Below are 23,791 nucleotides of genomic sequence, written 5' to 3' on the forward strand. Positions count from 1 at the left end.
CGTCAATAAGATGTCAACAGACGACATAAGCGGGTAAATTATTTGTATGGATGTTCTTGTCTATCGTTAGAATATGTTTTATGCGTAAAGGTCAATCAAATCTTATACCATGTCTATTGATATTACCCTGCCCTGTTTACAAACCTAACAATATAATTTCCGGACATGGACCCCTGAATGTCAAGTATGGCATTTGATTGATGACGTTAGAAAATTGACATTACTGTGGGCCATAGAGTACGGAATGGAATTTGGGCTGGCGGTGGCTGGCGGCTGGGGGCAAAAGTCAACAAAGACTTGAGTTTTCGTGCAGCAGAAACGAGTTATAATTTAATTTATTTACTTTTAGGTCTGCAGAACTCTGGGAACTACTATTAATTGAGGAAAGCCGTTATTCGTTATTGTCCGTGCTGTGTTTATTGGAGAGCCGCCAAGTAAAATGGATAAAGCATTATCTTTACAAGAGTTGTATGCGGTTTATAAGCGATGGGTAATCAGCAACCCTGGTGTTGTGACGGACGTCGAGACTGTAGCGACGTGGTCTTCATATTTTGTGGCTGGGAAGATAAACAAATCGCCCATCGTCTCGGAATTAGTGTACTCGGTGTCTAAACTCGTGTCACTGTTTAACGACAAGCTCATTAGAGAAGCTTATGGGTCAGACGAGCCGTACTACGGGCTCCGGGAGCAGATCAAGCTGTGGCTAACAGTAGTACACTACTGCGAAGTATTTATTGAACTGTTAGTCAAGAACAGGTGGGGAACAAGAGGTAAATGGACGGTGGCGACGCTACTGCAGGTCTTCAAGTGTTCTTCAGCCCTCGTCCTGCTGTACAGGTTCAAGGAGCTGCCGATAGCCCATCCCCCTATTCCCGCGTTACAGAGAAAGAAGTTTACAGAAGGCAAAGAGACAGACGAGAATTCCAACTCATTCTTCACTCTGCGCAGGTCAGGGCGCGTCATTCGACGAGTAGACGGTGCGCCCTCAGTAGCGTTCCGTGACTGGGAGCCAGTGAAGATCAAAGATGACAGGCCTGCACCCGTGAACGTTAATGATTTAATTTATGCTGAGTCACTACACATTCTGAAGCCTTTAATACATTTAGCTTCTATGAGAGTGTTTGGTACAAAAGCGTGGAAGCAGTGGGTCATAGCCCTCTGTGTGGACTTGGCAAGTATGAAACTGTATGGTAAATATATGAAGGATTTGTCTTATGACCAACGGCTAGAGATAAGTCGCAGGAAGTTGGGTCTTGTTCTGTACTTACTTAGGAGTCCTATGTACAATGGTTATTCTAAGAATGTAATTGAGAATACTCTAACATCTCTGACAAAGAAAGTGCCAGCCATGTCATTTATTTGTGGGCCAATTATACAGTATTTGAGTCATTGGCAAGATATTTATTTCTACATGTGGGCTTCATAATTGTTTAATTAAACAAAATCATGACTTGAGCTCTTATAAAGTAATTATATTGGGTGGTATGGTATTATTTGTTTCAATGTATTGTATTGCTAATGTTGTATTTATTAAATACAAGTAAATAATTTTTTATCATTGATTTATATGATGTTAATGACCAGGAGTATGCTGCTTCAGCTATAATTTCATGCTGTGTAAATTATTCATATTAGATCAATTCAGAGCAATTCACATACTGTTCGTGTCCAGGTTTGACCAGTTCTTGCACTATATTTGAATATTAACCCGTTGTATGTCAGAGCATAGATATATGTGAGACACAATTGATATAATTTGTGACAAAGTAAGCGAATGTATGTATATTATTTATATTTAATGAAAAAATTGTATAGTGGAATCATGGAACATTGATCTTTTACATTTTGTATATTTCTTCTGTTGTGACGAGTTTTATCGAGTTTTTCTGTTATCTATCTTTGTAAAGATAGTTCTTACCAAACTAAATTCTGAGCTCAACTATTTCATCTACAAATTACTTCTTAGCAATATTGCAACATGGTAGTTTCACTAATTTTTATTGTTATAATCAATTCCACACAAAGTTGCCTATACAAATGTTATTCATAGCTGCCTAACTAAATGATGCAAATTGCTTATGAATTCTTGTTCCTACTCAACAAATAGTAAAGAACATTACATTTTCACACAAGTGCCAATATGTCATTGAATAGGACTTAACACATAGGTAGGTATGCTTACAAGGCTGAATTAAAACAAATATTGTCAGTACCTGACGTCAATATGTACATACATGTTTGTAAAGTGTAATAATTGCATCCTAGCGAATTGTTGGCCACGACTGTTCTTATCTCCTTAGATCAGCCAGCTGCGCAGGTCATATTTTAGTGCACAAGCATTTGCGCCGACACCGGAGCACTCCCTATCCCTTCACTCTCATATCCCGGTGGGACAATCCGACACGACCCGAGAAAGATTAAGCGCAGGACTCATTAACATACTCTCTGATGTACGGGTGTATCAATCTCTAACTGCCAGACTTCAGGCTGCTTTGTGAAAGTTTCTACCCACCAAGCTGTATGGGTAATTATAGTTAATTGTTGAGGTCTAGAGGTTTTTAATATATTTAAAAACACCAATTAAAATGTTAAATATTTACACATATTCCACAATATTTTTATATGCAAACATAGTACAGTAAAATGAAGCAATAACTAAAACTTTAAACTGTATTTAATAAGTGCTTTGCAAATATTCTGACATGTATTGATTATTCTGATGTATATTTTTATTGACATTCTATTGCACACCAATTAAATTCCAACATTGTTTGAGATACAGCAAATTAAGGTCAGGTGAAACCATATGTGGAGGTTATACATATGTCTTACATATATACATTCCATGGGTCCGAGATCCCACTGCAAAGCATGGATAAACTAGTTGATTAACAGCCTTACTTATAAACGTGAATTAAATATAAGTAATACTTAAGGGCTGTTTAATTAAATTCTTACTTATAAACGTTGTTTAAGCATGTCTTAAATAACATTTAACCACTACTTAAGACTTTAAGTAGTGATTAGTTAAAACGTTGCTTAGGTGATTAGAGATTTTATAAGTAAGGGGGTAAATGTTTATTTAGACTTTGTAGACAAGAAAAGCATTTTTCACAAGCTGCCAAATTATGTATGTAGTTAAAACTATATAGCAACGGGATCTTCTAGATGACCTAAAATATCAGTAGGCAAATATTGTTCTGTAGCAATAAAAGTATGGTGGTTGTATACCTAAGTTTTTCGAGTGTTTTCAATTGAATATTTATAATTACAATAATATAATAAAAATAAAAGGTGACTGAACAAGAATTAACGAATACCATGTGTAAAGTTTAATTAAGTCTTGTTCTTATTTCTGTTTATGTAAATACTATAAAATAAATGGAACAATGTTTTTATTTAATCATGTATTTTGTTTTAATATTCCTGCATCCACCCATACCTGCCGACATGCTCCACGCCACGACCACGGAAGGCGCAGTACCTATTTTTAAGCGTCGTTCAGTTAACAATGTCATCTGAGAAAGTACCTTATTCTCATTACTGTAAACTTGGTGACATCCAGCGTACTCACTCAAGTACGTAGACGCAACCATTTTTTTATTTGTTTGTACCCACTATCATCTGCTGTCTCTAATATTTAATACATAAATCAATAGCTGTGTCTATTGTTTTAGGCGATCCCTAAACCTGAATCGCACAATGTGATATTGTGGTTTTCTCGTGATTGGGCACGAATACTTTACAAACTTAATGCCATTTTATTTTCAAAGCTACTGAAATTTTACTCAAAGGAATGCTTCAATTGATTAAGTAAGTGGTGTAAAGAGTCGTATGTTTAGCTTTGGGAAACTTATTTACCTCCTTAATCCAAAGAAAAAATAAAACAAAAATAATCTTCAAACTAATTTTAATTCGATCAAATAACCTGATGACAAAATTTTTAAAGTAATCGTTACATCGTCTGTTTAACTGTGAGCCCACAGTTGTAAAACGAATTACAATATAAAGTAAATAACATTCAGAATCTTACAAGCAAAATATAAAATTAAATTATTATAATATTATTAATTTGTACATAAGTATAAACCTTGATCTTACAACGTAGAAAATAATATAATCGAGGGTAAAAACATTGCCAAAAATATATTGGTAACATGAAAATTAATTTGTTTCGATCCAATACAAAATGTACGAAGGTAAGCCTTGTCCCTTTTCCGTGAAATGATACCAATTTTACTTCTTTTTTTATAGAATTTAAAGAATTTCTGCAATTTATTTCAGGGTATATCACAATGTTTGTACGAAATTCAACAAATCATGGATGAACGTACAAGCCTTTGTCGAAGTCGATAGATAGTTGACGATAAAAATATAAATTACATTAGCCTTTTCATAGTAAATAATATTTCGATAAAATTTGAATAATCACAAGAGGACGGTAGTGGATAGGCAGAGTAGTTATAATAGGATGTTTTAATACCATTAAAATTGTATATAAAATATCTATCGACATCGAGAGGACATGATGTAGTGGACATCACTAAAAGGGTAGGGGATCGAACGATACAACAGTCTTAATACAAAAACAACTTCCGAGAATTTCGATTTATTCAAAATGAAAATACAAATAATAATGTCGTTTTAGCAACATAATACATATTATGGCTTGCCTAGTAATTATAAACTATAAATATAAATGCCGAGATTTTTTTAGTTAGATGGAATGGGCTCATTGATGCGTTGTGAAAACCACTGCTAAATAAACTATCGCTGCTGTTAATGCAAAGACGATTTATCCATGAAATCTATGTCTCAAAACATTATAAACGATATGTTAATAGCGGTTGTTCATCCAACAAAATATAAACACGTATATATATATAATATAAGCCTTCATCTTAATTTGCCTAGCAATCTCTCATCGCGTCGTCTGCCATTTTGTTCAGACTTAAGTCTTTTTGAATGGCAAACTTTGCGATGCCGTCTTACACCTTTCTTAAAACTAAATTAAGCTATTACGACAATAATGAAGGCCTAGTTTTACAAGTAGGCCAGTATGGCTTCGAGCGATCTTTGTCCACGAGGCTATTAATGAAAATAGAGGAGGAAAAAGTCACTTTGTAGTAACAGTGTTTTATAAGAATGTATGCAAAGCCTTTTAAAATTATTGGACAAAGATATTGGCGTTTGTGCCATCACATAACAGATGTTTAAACAATATTTTTTTAGAAAACAATGTGGCACTAAAATGGACAGAATTTTAGTATTAAATAACTTCGTAGATTTTCTTAAATAAATGTTATCAATGTATCTAATAGATATAATAAAATAATAGATTCAGCCAACACAATTTGTTCAGTTCCGAATAAAGCTGTAACTACATACATGTCATATTTTATTTGTAAATACCCAGAGGGTGAGTGGTCAATGTAATACAATTATATATCATGCCAATTGGTTTTCAAGCGAAAACGGTTCTATCGACTCTTAGTTCCTTTATTTAATTACCTTCATAAGATGTACGCTTTACACAATCAATCCCAAAAATATTGTTAGGGTAGTGGGGAAGCCATTTTGTGGCGACTCTGATCCATAGACATTTAGTCCAGGAAAGAGATGTCTAGTCATGCTGGTTAGACATACATAGTGAGAGTATGTTATCGTGTTACATAGACATACATAGTGTTGTATTGAGATCTTTAAATCTAACAGACAGACATGTGTTGCTGTGGAGTTTATAATGCAACTTCTTCCCAGACTAAACATAAGGAAGTGGTGGGCCGTCTGATGTAATTTTGATGTTCGAAAAGTGCTGGTTTTCAGCAAATTTTGAATAAATTTTTTGATATTGATTTTATAGTTGATACAATTCCCAATGATGGTCGAAATATTGCTTTATACAAAATGGTTCGGAGCACTACCTAAACACATTTTTCCTACTGCCACACAATAACTAAGAATCGATAGAAAAACAATAAAGAACGATTGCCAACTTAAGAGTAATTCCGAATACATTGCCAACTTTTACAAAGTATTTACAAATAAAATCTTCAACAATTATGAATACTGATTTCCATGGCTAAATTAATACATATACATACATGCATATGTGAATTTTGTATCTCAATATATATCTTACAATTGTAATTTTGAATACATATTTATACATATATATAAATGTGTGAAAATGCGTAATTCAACTAAAGGATAGATATTTGCGGCCTTATCTGGATCTTACAGGCCGTCTTCTCGCGTTCTTGTGATGATCTGAAAAATACATAAAGCTTAAATTAGTATCTGTGGAGATCAAAGGGGGAGGCCTATGTTCAGCAGTGGACGTCCTATGGCTGAGATGATGATGATGAAATTAGTATATACTTTTATTCTTGTGTTATATAAATGTATAATATAATCCACTATTATATTAAGAGCACCGTAATGGTCAATATGTTTTTACATGATTGAACTTTATTGTTAAGACATAATAAGTATATACTTCATTTGAACAGGTATTTAACTAGAGGTACGCAATGTTGATAGGACTTTGTTCACATATAGACTTTTCCCTAGGAGTCGTGGTGGCCGAGTGAGTAAAGAACCAACCTCTCATGTATGAGTGTGGGTTCGATTCCAGGTCAGGTAACTTTTCTAAGTTTGTATATACTTTTTAATATCTTGGACACCAACGATCGTCTTTCGGAGCGCACGCTAAACTGTAGGTCCCAGCTGTCATTTGAACATCTCTAGCAGTCGTTAGAGGTATAAGCCAGTAAGTCTGACAATCAGTAGCTAGAAGTATTAGGTTGCCCGGGTAGGCTCCTTGTACAACACTGGTACTCAGTTGCATCCAGTTATACTGGAAGCCCAACATACCTGGGAAAAAAGCTCGGGAGATGGAGATGGGATGTAAAAAGTGGCGTCAGTTTCATTATTTATGACTCAAGAATAGCTGAAGCATATAAGCTGAAATTTTGAGAGGAAGTAGCTTGGACCTGAGAGAAGAACACAGGATAGTTTTTGTCACCATCCTCCTTCGGTGAGCAGTTATCTCGAGATGCGAGTGATACCATTTACAACCCGTGCCGATAAAGAATGGTATTAGAAATCGCGACAGCGGTATTCAACTCTCGTTCATGTGCTATAGCGTATGAGCGAGAGGTAAATACAGCTGTCGCGATTTCTAATCCCATTCTTTATCGGCACGGGTAGTACATTTTGGTTTGGTTTGAGAAAATGGCTAGGCAGAATATAAACTTACCAGCTTAGTTATTAAGCCAGTCCCAAGAGTCTTCATCAGACGCGTTCTTCTTCTTAATCGTGATGTTCTTGATATCGGGCGGGGGGCTGGACACCCCGAATTGGGACAGATCACGGGAATCCAAGTTGTTGCGGGTTGTCACCGATTCCTTCCATGGCTGAAGTTGTTCGTTCCTGAAAGTGGTTGGGAAACTTGTTGAGTATGTGCAGTAATTATCTATCTATAGTACTAAACAATAAAATAAAGATAACAATAAAATGTTTCCTGGTTATTACCAGGAAACATTTTATTGTTTGGTTGTACTCTAAAGGTTTCAAAAAATAAAAGTTCTTTCATCATTATAAAGCTACGTTATCTGCGCTTAACATAGGCTATATTTTGTCCGGGTACGAGAAAAAGAACCTCCGGGACGCGAATGAAGCCGCGATAAAACAGCCGGTCTATTTTATAATAAAGAGGAAAAAAACTTTTCTTTCTTTTTTTATAACCAAAAGGTACCAATCTACTTGACCGATTTAAAAATTCTTTCACTATTGGAAAGGCATTGATTCTGCCCGAGTAACATACGCTATTTTTTGTCCGGGTAAGTTCTCTTTGAAATCGGTTGAAAATACAAACAACTGTTGACTGTTAAACAATGCGACGACAAAAGTCTACCTTTGTACGTGAAGTCAAAACAAACAGTGTGGCTTTCGATACGGTAAGTTTTCTACCCCAGATAATCTCACAAAGCATTAATTCGACTGCATTGCAATGTTCAAACAGTACGTATTACTGTCAACCTGCTTGTTTATGTTTTACTACAAGCCTTCTTTACCCGCGTTTTCAACCGTAAAGAGCTGTTTTTTGGATAAAGGTACTTACTGTTTATTATTTGAACTATGAAACTTTCTAAAAATATCCTGGAGACGGCTGGAGACCAATAGCAGATGAAAGGTGAAAGAAAACGTCTTGAGGAAACCTGGACAGTAAGGTTCGAAACTAGCCACCCGCATTGAGCAAGCGTGGTGATTAACGCTCAGTCTTTCTGTGTGTGAGAGGAGCCCTGTGCCCAGCAGTATGACTATAAAAAGGATGATGAAGTCCAGGTCTTCAGTATGTAGCTCCTATACATACGAAGTTCTAAGACCTTTGAGAGGTTGGTGAGTGAGGTCGCGGTTGACAACTTAGTAAAAAAAATGTGTCGTCATGAAGTGCATCTTTCGTGGATTAGTTGGGATGTGTCGTAGTTGTAGCCTCTGCTGAAGCATGCATGGGTGACAGGCAGTAATGTTACTTACCACTGGGAGTATGGTTCAGAAGTGGAACTCTTCATGGCGCCATAGCTAGGCGACTGGTAAGACGCATTCACCCCTGCTCACGGGTGACAACTGGTAACGTTACTTACCACTGGGAGTATGGTTCAGAAGTGGAACTCTTCATGGCGCCATAGCTGGGCGACTGGTAAGACGCATTCACCCCTGCTCACGGGTGACAACTGGTAACGTTACTTACCACTGGGAGTATGGTTCAGAAGTGGAACTCTTCATGGCGCCATAGCTGGGCGACTGGTAAGACGCATTCACCCTTGCTCACGGGTGACAACTGGTAACGTTACTTACCACTGGGAGTATGGTTCAGAAGTGGAACTCTTCATGGCGCCACAGCTGGGCGACTGGTAAGACGCATTCACCCTTGCTCACGGGTGACAACTGGTAACGTTACTTACCACTGGGAGTATGGTTCAGAAGTGGAACTCTTCATGGCGCCATAGCTGGGCGACTGGTAAGACGCATTCACCCTTGCTCACGGGTGACAACTGGTAACGTTACTTACCACTGGGAGTATGGTTCGGAAGTGGAACTCTTCATGGCGCCATAGCTGGGCGACTGGTAAGACGTGCTGGTGTTGGACGCGCGTCTCTGATCGGTAGTGCCGCCCAGAGTACTCCAACCGCCGCGGGTGTTCACCTGTAAGTACCATTCAAACAATTTAAAGATTTGTGTTGAAAAATCTCAATTTAATTTACTCACCCAGTTTAGATAAACAGTATGATTTGTTGAAAGTAATTTCCTATTACTTTTTTAACTGCCGGTGAATCTATCCAATAAACCCAAAAAAGCTAAAAAATTTTTAGGCTGATCAATTTCGAAATCTAAAATAGGATTTAATTGGTCCAATGAAAGATAAATTATTTAGATAGGTACTAACTGGTTACCTACTAAAAGAGAGAGATCTAGTGCCTACCTGGACGTAGGTGAAACCGCAGGTAGTAGCTAGCTTACACTAATGTCATAATCAGAAAATATTTGATTGTTTGTTTGACATGAATAGGCTCCGAAACTATCTTTCCCTTTAGAGAAGGTACATTATACCCGAGTAACATAGGTTATATTTCATCGGGGTACGGAATCTAGTTCCCACGGTACATGATTGAAACCCCAACAGCCAGTATCATATAAACTACAACAATTCATTACTGACAGCTGACAGGTATGAAGTGTCAGCGCTCGAACTGACATGGACAAGTAACTAGTTGTTGCGTAGGTCAGTTACACCGTGCCGTAGGCAAGTGATGGATTGGACATATTTGTATTGATATTGTACGCTTCGGTAGGCTGGTTGTAGCGGTGAGTTCAACGACCATAATATATGTAGGTATCTACATAGGTTAATTTAAGGTTGCGCTGGTAACTGGGTTGTGGACGTCAGATAGGCAGTCGCTCCTTGTAAAACTCTGGTACTCAGCTGCATCTGGTTAGACTGGAAGCCGACCCTTTCTTTTTTTTGCTGGAAATCATCAAATGACCTCTCCCGCTGTGGGTTAGCAGCGAAAGGGAGTGTCTCTTACTCTTACTGACTAAAACCCATCGTGTTCCTTCTTAAGCCCTTTATATACAAGAGCCGCAGTAACTCTTTCAAACCATCATGTAATTATTCTAAAACAAAAACATATAAATGATTTACCTTTTCAGTAACAGTAGATGCCATCTCCGATACTTTTTGGGAAGCGATGCCTCCGTAACGCACGGCGCTCTCAGTTGCCGTTCGAGCTGCCTTAGTCACCGATGATGCAAACATGGACCAACCCTGAAGATTGAGGAGTAGGGGCTTGAGTTTAACAGTTCCTAAGGCCAAACTTAAAGGCGGCAAGACCTTAATGGATGTTTTTTGATTGTAAATATAATGCCAGCAGGTCAACCTATGTCAATCAGTCAAATTTTACCAATCGAAGATTAACCTTCCATTGTTGTGATAAGGTTGAAGATCTATGCAGATCGTCTTTGTATGACTTGGCCACTACTGAGCGTGTGAGCTTACGCATACAAAGACAATGTCCATAGATTTCATTTTCAATCATATCCACCGTACGGCTCACCTGCTTTCATGACAGTAGGTAAACATCGGTACCATATAATATTTTTGTGTAACATAAAGTTTGCCGCCCTTAAGTTTGGCTCGAACAATACATGCACAGTTCAAATGCATCATAATTTTGCAAGGCAACAACAATTGTTTTTGGTGTACATTATGATCTTGCTTCATGCAGCTGTGATATGACTGCTTTATGTAAGTGAAAAGATATATCCGCATATTAATCACTATTGAAACAGTTCTGCATAAAGCTGGAATTCGGAACCGCGCGTTTGTCGCGTGCATTCAACGTCAAAGGCCGGGATGGCTTACGACAGACGCACGCAATCAAATATGTGAATAATCGCAGCGGAAACGGTACCGAACACTCCCAAACTATGACCATTGACAAAACCATCGGTTATCGGTCGCAAGCGACAAACGCTTGGTACAGAATTCCAGCTTTAACGTGCCAATAGTCGTTCAAATGATACACTCTGCACCACGAACAATAAATATTATGGTGGGTACACACGATACAGACTTTAAGTACAAATATCTGTACGAACTTAAAGTCTGAGTGAAAATATGATGACAAGATGTTTGTGCAGACTTACCATTGGCTCAGACTTTTGTATGCACCAATTTGTTGAGCAGACAAAAGTCTATGAAAGTCTGTTTGAAGTTGGTATCGTGTGGACCCACCATTAGAGTCAGCCGTGATAATATTCAAAAATTTCGATCCATTCAACAGTCAGATGTTCCTTAACACACAAATTAATGAGTCGATGTCACGGAGCAAGAAAAATAGCGGAGATGCCATAAGCAATGTAGGCCAGGCGCCTTCTTGTAACTCAAGTGACGTATGCTTTGAAAATAATGTGCGGATTTTAAGAGACTTTGCGTTATGACATCTCCACAAGTCATTTTGTTCTCCATGGACGATACAATGATTGAAAGTCAAGCATAAAGGTAAGTTCAGAAGGTCGTGCGAAACCGTGCGTTACATGCGATAGCGAGCGATTCTTAGAGTAAATACATACGATGCGCAAAGACCGCCCATACGACTTAGATTGTCGCTCGACAATGCGTTCTTTGTCGTCGTTTTGTCGCCTACGCAACCGTTCGAACTTGCCCTTAACAAATTTTTAGTATTGCTAATATCTAGAAGTTTAGTTTTCCAAATGGTGTGTAGTCCATTGAAAATACAATTATAAGATATAAAACTTGTACGAGTCAAAATTATTAAAATCGTTAAAGGCTGAAGAAACCTGCAGAAATCGAAACAAAACTTCATCTGTTCTCATAAAATCCAAAAATATTTAACAAAACTTTTTTAGGACTCTTCATGTATTTTTTTTACTTTAGCTGTCGCATCGGTTCCTAAAATAATATAGCAATGGTAATAAAACAGCTGTCAATAAATGATTAGATGTGTGCCAACAATACAACACTGACATGTACTCATATAAAAATGCAAATCCATCCTTGCAACTGCGTCCTATGATTGGCTATTGACATTGGGAAACCGAACATAGACCGTAATGTCATTATGGAACTGCATAGCGTAGAATGGAAGAGAGCACGACATATATTATCTGTGGTACGATGAAGTTTAACCTTCAAAAACTAATAAAAATTAAAAGAAATATTTAAGTAATGCAAATTTTTCTTGCATTGAAAATGAATTGTTATAAACAATGAGACTATTCACCAATTGTATTGTTATTGTCTATTGTATACACCCTATTAAACATGTTAATTAATTACATAAACCCTAATATATACTTAACGTTAATAAGTTACCTTTAATTTAATTAATTACATGGTGTTCCTCATCTAAGATTATATAAGTTAGTGGATTTTAAGAAAGCTTTCAAACTAGTGGCTTATTGTTTTTTTTCCGCGCTACACTTGTGAACGAATACGCGGTATATAATACAAGACAAATGACAAAAAGCGAATAGTGAGAAAGCGATCTTAAATAATTATATAGACCTGCTATTATATATACCTGTTTCTTCAAACAGAAATACCGTCAGTTGCACAAAACACCATTCAAATTAAAGCTTCATTAAATCTATTGCTGACACTTTTTATCTTGTTGACAACTTGTGCAACTGACGGATAGTCTAGTTAATATAATGCACAGTTTACTCACAGTAGCTAATGAAGCAAGAGTGTTGTCCACCATTTCGTTGCCGTGCATCGGCGACATCGGAGTGGACGCCGACTGCTTCTGGTTGTTGCAGTTGCCGAAACCGGTGTAACGTCCACTCCCATACTCCGTACTGGTGTTTAAAAAAAAAAGTTTAAAAAACTAAAAAAACACGCAAAATTTCATCCTAACCGAAGACCGGGAAGTGGGTCAAATTAAGATTCTAAGATTTTCTTACATAGTAGTTACAAGTGAAGGTAATATAAACATGTTAAAAAACATTCGTATTATCAATAAAAAAACTAGACAAAAGAATGTCGACACTCCGCGATGCTGTCTGTCAGAAAATGCGATAAAAACATTAACCGACACTCGAGTGTGATTTGAACGCAAATAAAGCCCACCGAAATGTGCTTTATGTGATTAATATGTATTAAAACAATGCATTATCCCTAAATGAACTATAAATAAACAATAGACGAGAACCAATATGTGTGCTCATTAAACGCGCAGACAAGCACCCTTCAAATCTAACAACCTAAAACCTAGACCAAAATAGATCCAAAACCCCATCAAACGCGTAATGAACCGTGGATAATTACTGCCCTTTCCGGGACCGCCCTTTGGTGCAACGTCGGATATCAATAGACATATTGTTTCCTATCCGTCATGGCTGAAGCAATCAATCGCCGGACATAGGCTGGCTACAACACAACGGGGTTCGGCTTTCCAAAACCTCATACACGAGACATCAATTGCCAACATCGTTATGGACACCAAGTATTGATAGCACAGAATATTCTCGATAATCTATTCTGCCCACTGGCTTAGAAATACTGTTAGAACCTGTAACAAATAACAATCTGAGAGTGTTGTCAATACAAACTTTGTAACTTTTAACTGTTGGTAACAAGTAGGTAAAAAGTCATAGGGCTGGCACAACAAGTGTCAATTTAATCTATTTTATAATGCGACGTAACAGTGCAATGTAAGTATTTAAAACTAAACAATAACACTCGGTATCAAGCATTCAAACAAAACAGGAGCCAAACTCTACACGTTAAATTTTCTATTGTGCATGACTTATAAATACCCAAATCAGCTTTAACTTCGTGATTTCAAATGCAGCGGCCAGAACTCAACAGGGATTTTATATAAACTTTTTATATTACAACAGTGTCTAAAAGTTTACAAGCTTATTATGTTAGTTTAGTATAGGTATAGTTTCTTCGTATGGTTCGTGGTATAGTTCGTGGTGGCCTAGTGGTTAAAAGAACCAACCTCTCGAGTATGTGGGTGTGGGTTCGATTCCAGGTCAGGCAAGTACCAATGTAACTTTTCTAAGTTTGTATGTACTTTCTAAGTATATCTTGGACACCAATGGCTGATAAAAAGGTGAAGGAAAACATCTTGAGGAAACCTGGACTATAGTCTGAAATCACCAACCCGCATTGAGCAAGCGTGGTGATTAATGCTCAATCCTTCTCCATGTGAGAGGAGGCCTGTGCTCAGCAGTGGGACGATAAAAAGGCAGTAACAGTAACAGTATAGGTATAGTTTCTATACTCTTTCATCGGTCAGAGTCATGCAGCTATACAAAATTTAAAAACTTTTTACAAAAAAAGACCACAATAATATACCTAAACCTTTTTTTCAAGTGAAGTAAAACAAAACATTTTTTTACTGACAACCCTACTACAAATCTTCATATTCCGTATCTGAGATCACCGTGAAGGAATACTAACTATGAACTAAGTATCAAGTATCAGAGGTCAGATCAGCGACTCGGCAATAACTCAGTTGCACCGAGAATCTACTTGCAAGTACCGTTCCTAATAATGTTCTGTAGTTGTAATCAAACCATCGAATGGTCCTAGAACATGATCCAATGTTATATAGATATGTATATATGTAGTTTCTTGTAAGATTGTTGTTTGCGCTCTGAAGGTCTCTTAATGTTTTTTTTTTACATTTGTTGTATGAATTTTGGCAAGTGCTTTTTGCTTTCACGTTTAGCGGTGCAAGACATCGAGAGAAGATATGTATGAAGGGAAGAAAAAATTATTAAAAGTTCTCATAAAAAAAAAAACAAACATCACATTCAGTATACCTACTTCTGACTGTCTTTTGTTTGTATGATTCTATATTTTACTGCTCTTCGCGGTGTATTTTTCGGGCTGCAATTTCAGAACATTATCAAAACAGCCAGTAGCTATACCAGGGAGAATCAATATCCCAGTTTTTATTTCGTCTATTTTGACAACACACGGAAACATGAGCCCGTTATGTTTTATAGGTTTTCCTACAGCAGGGACCACCATCGGTTGAAATATTGAAAAATTTCGGGTTTTTTTGAATTTTTTTTTGGGTGTATTTGTGTGGTTTCTGAATGTCTATTAGTTTCAGATGTGCAGGTTTACAGTCATATATGTTCTGTATAGATGTTGTACGTTTATAACAACGTTAAAAGATCAAAAGGCACACATGTGGCTACTAGATTAAATTATAGACCAAGATCTCAAGGGCTGTCTGTCAGACATCACTTATTTTCTAGATACTGAAACCCAATTGAATACTTGTAAAAATAAAATAGAACCGTGTAGACGTTTAAAATAATTTCCATAGCTATTTAATTTGAAGTAGTAATTGATAAAATATTCGCTGTAATGGATTTGGTATATACTGACGATATTTCATATCGTTATTTTTATAAATTCAGTCGATATCTATGAATTAGCTGTCGATGTACAGTCAATACCTGAAGTTACTTCAACCTATGGCATAGGTTTAATTAGTGAAATATGTAAAGTCTGGCAGCCCTAGGATCTCAAACTATTGGGTGGGAGTGTCATGTACAACTGCATATAAGACTTGTAGATAGGAATGTTTACAAGCCACCTTCAAAGAGAGTGTAATCAGTCTTTTAATCTTTTTCAACGGTACGGTAGTATTCCTCAGAAACCAGAAGCAAAATGAAAATAAGAAGTTTTTTTTTTAATTCCTTCGCGGCAAGTTAGTCAGAATTACAACATTGATCCTGACACCTGATAAATCAAGAGAAAGGGCAGTGGAATGAAGACATGGCTAGAAAGCACGTTACTTGTGAGATGATAGCTGACAAAAGAGTATGGAAAAATAAAACTTTGCTATACCCACTCCAAATGATGTGCTTCTAGCCGATAATCGGCTACGGCGGCTGTTCTCATATAAGGAGATCAGGTAACTGCGCGGGACATATTATAGTGCACGAGCATTTGCGCATACACAAAATAAAACTGGGATAAGGGATGATGATGATTGAAGATAATGGAAAAATATGAACACTTACTGATAACTGATGTTATTATCCGAGCCGCTCGTGTGGAAAGTGCTGTCTCCCGACGAATAGAAGTCGCGAGAGACGGCCCAGTCCTGGGACTTTTCCAGAGTCTCTGGTTTGTAGTCCGAGGCGGTCCATGATTTACCCTCCGCTAGTGCACAGATCTGCAAAAGAGAGTTTTATTAGCACTAAGTATTTGTAGCTCGTTCTTGAACTAATTCTAGCATCGGCTTGTAATGTAAAGTACAGTCGCGGTCGTTAAAGGTAGAGTCACTTTTAGACTATCACATCTTGTAGTTAATACGTGCGCGAGATTCAGAAAGATTTCACTATATTCAATTTGCTATGCACAAATGCATTAGTATTATGGATGATTAACTTGCGTAGCAACAGCGTGGGATAATTTCACGGTAGATTATATAAAGATATGCGCCTGCATCGAGCTCGATATAAACTAATGTGGTGTAAAGAATTTCAAGAAGGCAAATGCAAAAAGTTTGTTCGCCGATGCTAAAATTTTGTTCAATCGCTGGGCGGTTAGGTTGGCGACTAAAAAACATCAATAACAGGACAGAAATTAATAGTTACAATACTTGCAAGGGGGAGCACAGCCATATTGCTAGCAGCTTAATAAACACCATTAAAATACTAATTAAACACTAACATAATATCATACGAGGGAAAACTTAAAATCGAATAAAATAACTACACACAACACGAATAAATACACACTTAAATACTATAACTCTACAGCTAAGTGACGGACATTTGCACAGTTTGGATTCGTAGACACAGCCAAGCTACACGCACTGTCAATTTCTAATTATTTACCAACAGTAAAATCTACCAACAACAGACGAACAAGAACTGAAAAAACGGGAAAAAGAACAAATAATAAGAACGATCAAAATCCGAATACAAAAATTCGGTATTCGAAAACAAAAATAAAAACGAAATCCAGAAGACGAATTTAAATTCAGAATCCAGAACACCGTATCCAGTTTAGAAGACTTACGTCATTTTGCAATGAGCGGGATGGCGGTACGCTGGTACTGTACCGCCTACGAGTTCTTTCTATAGATGCGCGTCGAGAACCCCGCGGTGGCGGGGTCGAAGCAGAACGACGGTGCCGAAGGCACCGTACCTTTAGACCACCATACAGTTTACAACCCAATTTGTATAAACCATAGAACAAATAGGCGTGATGACCGGGTAAAAAATAGTGATTCTAATTAGTCCGCATTTTAGAAAGGCCACAAATATTGTACACGTATTTTTTATTTTAAGAAAACATTAAATATTTACTAAAATTAACAAATGTTTCCATTGACCATTGAAAGATTGTAATGTAAAATGTAAAATTTGTACTTAGAAGTGACGTAACACAAAATTCAATCGTGTTGTATTCGTTTGGGAGAGAAAAGTACAAAAACCTGTCGTTTATTTTAGGGTTAAAAGATGGACTAACTAATTACTTTTTTTCAGTCACCATGTCCATTTTGGCCTGAAGGGTCTTACTTACCTCGTCAGCCGCAAGCATTTTGCTAGCGGCGTTTCCCCCTGTCACTCAGAACATCAGGGCTGGTCGCTGGTACACATCGAAAACACCCGCAGACAGCGGGCGACCTTATACAATACAGTTAGTACTTTGTTAGTAAGCTTCAATAAAGGGAATAACTATGAAATTAATAATATCAGTCAAAACACCGAAATAATTGTGTTGACGTATCAACACGATCACCACCATTCAATTTTAATTAGCAAGTGCGTATTAAATCTGGCGTAATGAGTGTACGAACACTTCAATTTTAATCAGTGTGTAATCCATTTTGCACAAAAAACATGCATAATCTGATACTGTCAATTATGAAAATTAATGGCTCATTAGTGATTGAAAGGATTATAGAGTAGCTGGCCACTTTTCCCATTAATGTAAATTGAAAATACATAATGGTTTCCCATGAGAGAATGGTAGACGAAACGGCAATCATTGAGTGCCAGCATTTAAGGTAAATTAGAAAATATTTTACTTGTATCTTGATTACCATCCGTGTGTGTAAATCGGAACAATTACGTTAACAGCCAAGTCCTCAGAGATAGGTACTAGCATCAATAAATACAGTCTTGTATCGAAATATCAAGAATTTGCATCCCCATGTTTTCATCTATCTGCAATCCATGTCTGTAAACACACACAGGTACCGTAAAAAAACCAGTTGCCGATATTAAAGTCTAGTGATGGATATCCTGCCACGATCCAAAAAACAACTACCTACGAACCATCACATGTGTGTTTATCCAACGGAAACATCGCCCACAAAGTCTGGCTTCTAAATTAATATGACCAGGATAAAATTTACTTTAAAATGCTGACTACAACAATAATTGCAGTCAGCTAATTAAAAGCTATTGTTGACTCCAGTGTACAAAACTGCATACTTGATACTACTCGAAATACCGGACGCATTTTGAACAAAAATATTGCATAAAACCGCAAGTTTGAAGGGCTATACAACTTACTCATCTGATTGGCAGCCCTGACCTCAAATATTTCATATTTGATGTTGTGAATAAAATTGAACTTTCGTTGAGTACCATACAGTATGTTCTCAATCAGTGCCTGCATACTGTGATAAAGCTACGGCTATTCAAAAATGTTTTTATCCACACACTTGTTGAGAGTACTCGATAAGGCTTATGGAGAAAGGGATATGTTTAATCTATATGTACCAATATTGTAAAGCTGAAGAGTTTGCCTTTGAACCGATTTGAATTTTGGTTATTTATCGAGAAAGCTCACTTTTGGGACGCGTGGGAAACCACTGGCAAAAGCTAGTTTAAATATACAGGCATAAATTATCTCGTTATTATTTACAAACAACCAATTGTAAAAAAAAACAGATGCCCAAGAGGGACAAGTTTATAGATAGTTTTGAGTTGCATAATAATGCAACCAAAGTTTAGAAACATGCAGTAAAGTACAACCCAATGGATGCAGGTAATGAAGTGCTTACAAGTACCATTAATGATCTAAGCAGGTCACTAGATAACCAGCACAAAAGGTTAAGGTCACTGCAAAAGTAACAATACTAACAATTACAGGACTTAATAAAACAGACATTCTATTGCTTCTTTATTGCAAAGACGTAATATTGAAAACATTCATCTTTGAGAGACCGTCAGCAATGCAATGAGCGCTTTTATTAAAAACACAATTCATATCGGGTGTGTCGTTCATAATCACATTTAATGAAATGCGTTAATATACTGGTTAATATATGTCGATTAACACCAAGAAAAAAGAAAAATACGTGAAAATAAAAAAATGCATTTTTCAAACAAAGTAAATAGAATAAAAATGTGCGAAAATTAGAACACCATATAGAAGTCAGTCATTACAAACAGCTGAAATTCTCCCTTGAAAACTGACAGCTGTCAACTGATCAAAACATTCGATACTCCTAACTTTATCTCTGCTTTACACATGATGTTGTAAATTATGAAAACGAAAAATGAGTCTTGTGGCTAAACCACTGAATGGATTATGTTATTTTTTTTACAATTCGCCATAGAATATCATGAAGTACATGTGATAGAATTTAATGTGATTATGAACGACACACCCGATATAATTGTTATGAAATCGGAATGTCATCTTAATCCAATATTTGTATTGTTTTTTATAGGAGTATATTAGACATAGTTGTGAGAGGTATTTTTAGATTAGAACTACATATATTTGCTTTTTCGTTGTTCGTGCAAGGAGTAACCTTGTGTCCCGGGGAAACAACTTTAGATATGGCAATACATAATCCACTCATAATCCAGTGTATTCTATTCAGTCATCATACCGAGGAACTAGTTACATTTAATTATTTATTTGAACTAATTATTTAAATTTTACAATGATGTCAAAAAGGAATTAGTTACTTTTGCATATATACAATATTAATTAAGAACAACGTCAGCTCCTTGCAAAATTGGCTCCGAAAATCTTTATCAGTTCGAAGTTACCCGACTAAGTAAAGAGCTTTTTAAGTTCTTTATAGAATTTGGAAATAGTGTTATAAGATACAACAAGACCATAAAAGACGAGAGTATATCGCAGAAGTTTCATCGAGTTAAAAGCATTTATTTGTAAAACAATATAGAGTCGTCCAAAAATTCAATGTAAAAAGCAAATTCATATCGAGCCTACAAACTACTGGATGGCAAACAATAATGTCAATATTATAATAAGGTCAAGTTCAAATGTCGAGTCAACAATTCTGAAATCAATGCCAGCAGCTAAATATTTCGCTGATGAAAACCTACTTTTAAATAAACCCGGTTGTTTCACGTGTCGTGATCAACTTACATACTGACATACGAAACTACATCATACATACGAAAATTGGGGCCAATGTGGGCCGTGAACTGGAGATAGGTTTCAGAAGAGCTAATATTACTAACCGCTTACACGGTGCCAATTATAGAACAAAAGAAAATCAATTGTGTCTCGCTTATATCTGGGCAATGAGATACAACGGGTTAAGAGACTTTCGAACTAAGATGCGCTTCTCCAAAAAGGCGTAAAATACAATTTTGTTAGCGTAAAATACGAACAAAACTATTGTAATAGCATTAATCACTATAAACAATCGATTAATCAAGTCAGTAGGTTCTTCTTACAATACAATTAAAGCTGCTGTATTCGCATCAATAATAACCATGAGATGCATTACATGCCTTCTACATTAAAAAAAAAAAAACGAAACAATACAAAATAAAAATGACACAAAATTCACAAATTATACTAAAGATTCGCGATTTCCCTTTGTGAAGGGACATCCTGAGTGCATTATGCACAATCGACTCAATAATCTTTTGTAATCCGGATGAGCTTAATCATGGACTATTTTTATTGGTCCGTCTTTTCATGGCTGCAGGATTTTACGAAAATCCGTAAACTGTTACTGAAATTCCATTTAACAATATTACTGAAGGCACCATTTTTGCTTTAGTTTTTTTCATGTCAGCCGTATTTGGTTATTGGTTTTATATGCGTATAAAACGTTGTATGCACTTTGCGTTCTAAAAAACTTTCAAAAAGTTTATCCTTTTTTTGTTGTGTGTGGAGAATATTAGTGTACTATACATGAGCGTCAGAGCGTTTTTATTGCATAGAAGATAAAACGTTTCGATAGCATTCCAATAGGGCCCCTAAACTACAAAGTGACTGCAGTAGTAACACAGGGGGTCTTGTAAGGCAAATTCCTTATAGTCAACCTTAAATAAAATGTAATCGCAATTGAAGAACTGGCAATTAATTCATAAACACATTTTTTTCTTTCCCATGTTACAAGTTGGATGATGTTCTATGGTCCCGTAGAAAATGCAACAACAGTCCAAAAGGAGTAGCTAGGTACATTGCCATTTATAGGCCTACTAAAATTAATTTCAAATCTGTTCTAATTATTGTACTAAAATCTATGCCAGTTATTTCCGAGCATAGCAGCTTGAAAGCCTGCCAGCGGTTTCAGAGCTGATTTGACACCTATTTTGGTATTTCTCACTAGAACATCTTAAAGGTCAGATAGAAGGCACGCCAAGTTAAATATTCATCTAGTTGGAGTGACAGTTGACTGCAGCGGCGTAGATGAGAGGAGACTAGGCCGAAGGGAGTTTAGAATAGGTTTAATATCAAAATGCATACAAACAAGTTTCGAGGTCGACAGGATGCAATATTGTTGTTGATCCCTATTGGCACGACCGTGATGCAAAATTGAGTTTGAGTGCTTTTCAAAGTCAAAACTACAATGTTTCATGTACCGTTATTTCAGTATCGCTATAGGCGTTTTCAACCGGACTGGTAACTCTCATAATTATATTATACGAGAATTGAAGATCAGGCTTGCTCAGATTATGTATAATTATGTAGGCGTAATTTAGTTTGATTAGATTAGAATATGATGCCTTCAAATTAGCAGCAAAGCGCAGCATTAGAAGACCTTTTTAGACAACATATGTATAAATGCTAACGTGGGCATGAGATGCGTTTTGGTCAAAATTTCGTTTTAGATAATTACACATAATATACTTAAACCAATATCATAAAGAGGAAAAACTTTTTTCTAGCATCGTAAGAGCTCCGAAACCACAGACCCGATTTGGAAAATTCACTGTTAGGAAGCTACACTGTCCCCGAGTGACATAGACTATATTTATCCTGATACAGACTGCATTTTTCAGACGACACGAATGAAACTAGTAAACAGCTCGTCTACGATATTTGTAAACGCATAAAATAACTTAGTCCTAACCAGACAGTCTAACACCGCGATAAGTATAACTATCAGACAAAAACAGCAGGGCGCCTCGTTATTAGAAGTTAAATTGCTAATATTGCATTTTACTCATGTCGGCGCACCTCCTGTTAGTTCGTACGAATTGATACACATATGATGTTTAATATAGAAAAATCCTCCGAGCCTTTCCCCAATCATGTTGGGGTCGGCTTCCAGTATAACCGGATTCAGCTAGGTACCAGTGCTTTACAAGAAGCGACTGCCTATCTGACCTCCTCAACCCAGTTACCCGGGCAACCCGATACCCCTTGGTTAGACTGGTGTCAGACTTACTGGCTTCTGACTACGCGTAACGACTGCCAAGGATGTTCAATGACAGCCTACAGGGACCTACAGTTTAACGTGCCATCCGAAACACAGTCAATGGTGTCTAAGATATACTTAGAAAGTACATACAAACTTAGAAAAGTTGCATTGGTACTTGCCTGACCTGGGATCGAACCCGCGCCCTCATACTTGAGAGGTAGGTCCTTTACCCACTAGGCCACCACGACTTGGTGTGATGATGTTTAATATAGAAAAGTGGAACCGATAATTAAATCTCGTTTTCTAGATTTTTTTTATTAATTTGTATCAAACTTTCTCCTGTTTATTGCTGACGCAATGTGGCGTTTTGGTATGAATGTTTGATTCCCATAAGTGACGACAGGACCAAATAGATTGCATTATGTTATGAATTATTTTCGTCCTCATTTTAACGTGTGAGATCTAATTCTTATATTCAATAGCATGACACATTAACGTTCATCAGAATTTTAACACAGAAGTTATTATTGAAAATTTTCCCACTTAGGGATTTTCCGCGGCACATTTTATTGATAGAGGTATCGTATGGGAGTTTGGAATCCTACGCAAAACTTTTCATACGTAGCTAATGATACAAATCCTTACATTTGTAGGTTAATGGCAGCTTATAGTACCCGCACAGAGCAGACCAAATAGATGACCCGATAGTCGACATAATTTTTTCAAATCTTGATTCCAATCAGAATTTGCAGTCGGTCTGAAACCCGCTTAGTACCTGATCTTTGTAATGTGCGCACTACTATTCATCTTCATACTGTTTTACGAGCCTAAACTATCGGGCGACAAGTTCACAGAGTGCGGATACTATCATACGTTTATAGATGCCTTACTGCATCTAAGCTTCTAAGCAACGTTGGAACATCGTCACTTCGATGCATGAATATACTGTTAAATTGATTACCCGTGCTCTGATGCCATGTAATACTAGATTAATAACCTATTAATCTCTTCGTGTGAACAGCTACCGTGAATCGGAGCGTTGCTTTGGGTAATCAGTGGCAATACATTGAGGGTTTACTTAATGGAACAAAAGGACCAACAGATTAATACAGGTTTCTAGATGCAGA

General features: G+C 36.8%; 2 protein-coding genes across 2 annotated transcripts in view; one reads left to right on the forward strand and one right to left on the reverse strand.

The window, feature by feature from the left end:
* Positions 1 to 225: 225 nt before the first annotated feature.
* On the forward strand, positions 226 to 3,403 carry LOC124644813 (peroxisomal membrane protein PEX16). Its single transcript, XM_047184402.1, has one exon. The coding sequence runs from the start codon at positions 440 to 442 to the stop codon at positions 1,424 to 1,426; it is 987 nt and encodes a 328-aa protein (XP_047040358.1). The 5' UTR covers positions 226 to 439; the 3' UTR covers positions 1,427 to 3,403.
* A 490-nt stretch (positions 3,404 to 3,893) lies between these two features.
* LOC124644812 (ADP-ribosylation factor GTPase-activating protein 1) overlaps positions 3,894 to 23,791 on the reverse strand; it is a 57,090-nt gene continuing 37,192 nt past the window's right edge. The window contains exons 4-9 of the mRNA XM_047184401.1: positions 16,081 to 16,235; positions 12,756 to 12,885; positions 10,208 to 10,330; positions 9,077 to 9,210; positions 7,262 to 7,434; positions 3,894 to 6,270 (exon numbers count right to left, since the gene is read on the reverse strand). Of these exons, the coding sequence (XP_047040357.1) occupies positions 7,266 to 7,434; positions 9,077 to 9,210; positions 10,208 to 10,330; positions 12,756 to 12,885; positions 16,081 to 16,235 (711 nt within the window). The 3' untranslated portion in view covers positions 3,894 to 6,270; positions 7,262 to 7,265. The remainder of the gene's footprint in view (positions 6,271 to 7,261; positions 7,435 to 9,076; positions 9,211 to 10,207; positions 10,331 to 12,755; positions 12,886 to 16,080; positions 16,236 to 23,791) is intronic.

Source organism: Helicoverpa zea, chromosome 31 (assembly GCF_022581195.2).
Source record: "Helicoverpa zea isolate HzStark_Cry1AcR chromosome 31, ilHelZeax1.1, whole genome shotgun sequence".
NCBI classification, from domain to species: Eukaryota; Metazoa; Arthropoda; class Insecta; order Lepidoptera; family Noctuidae; genus Helicoverpa; species Helicoverpa zea.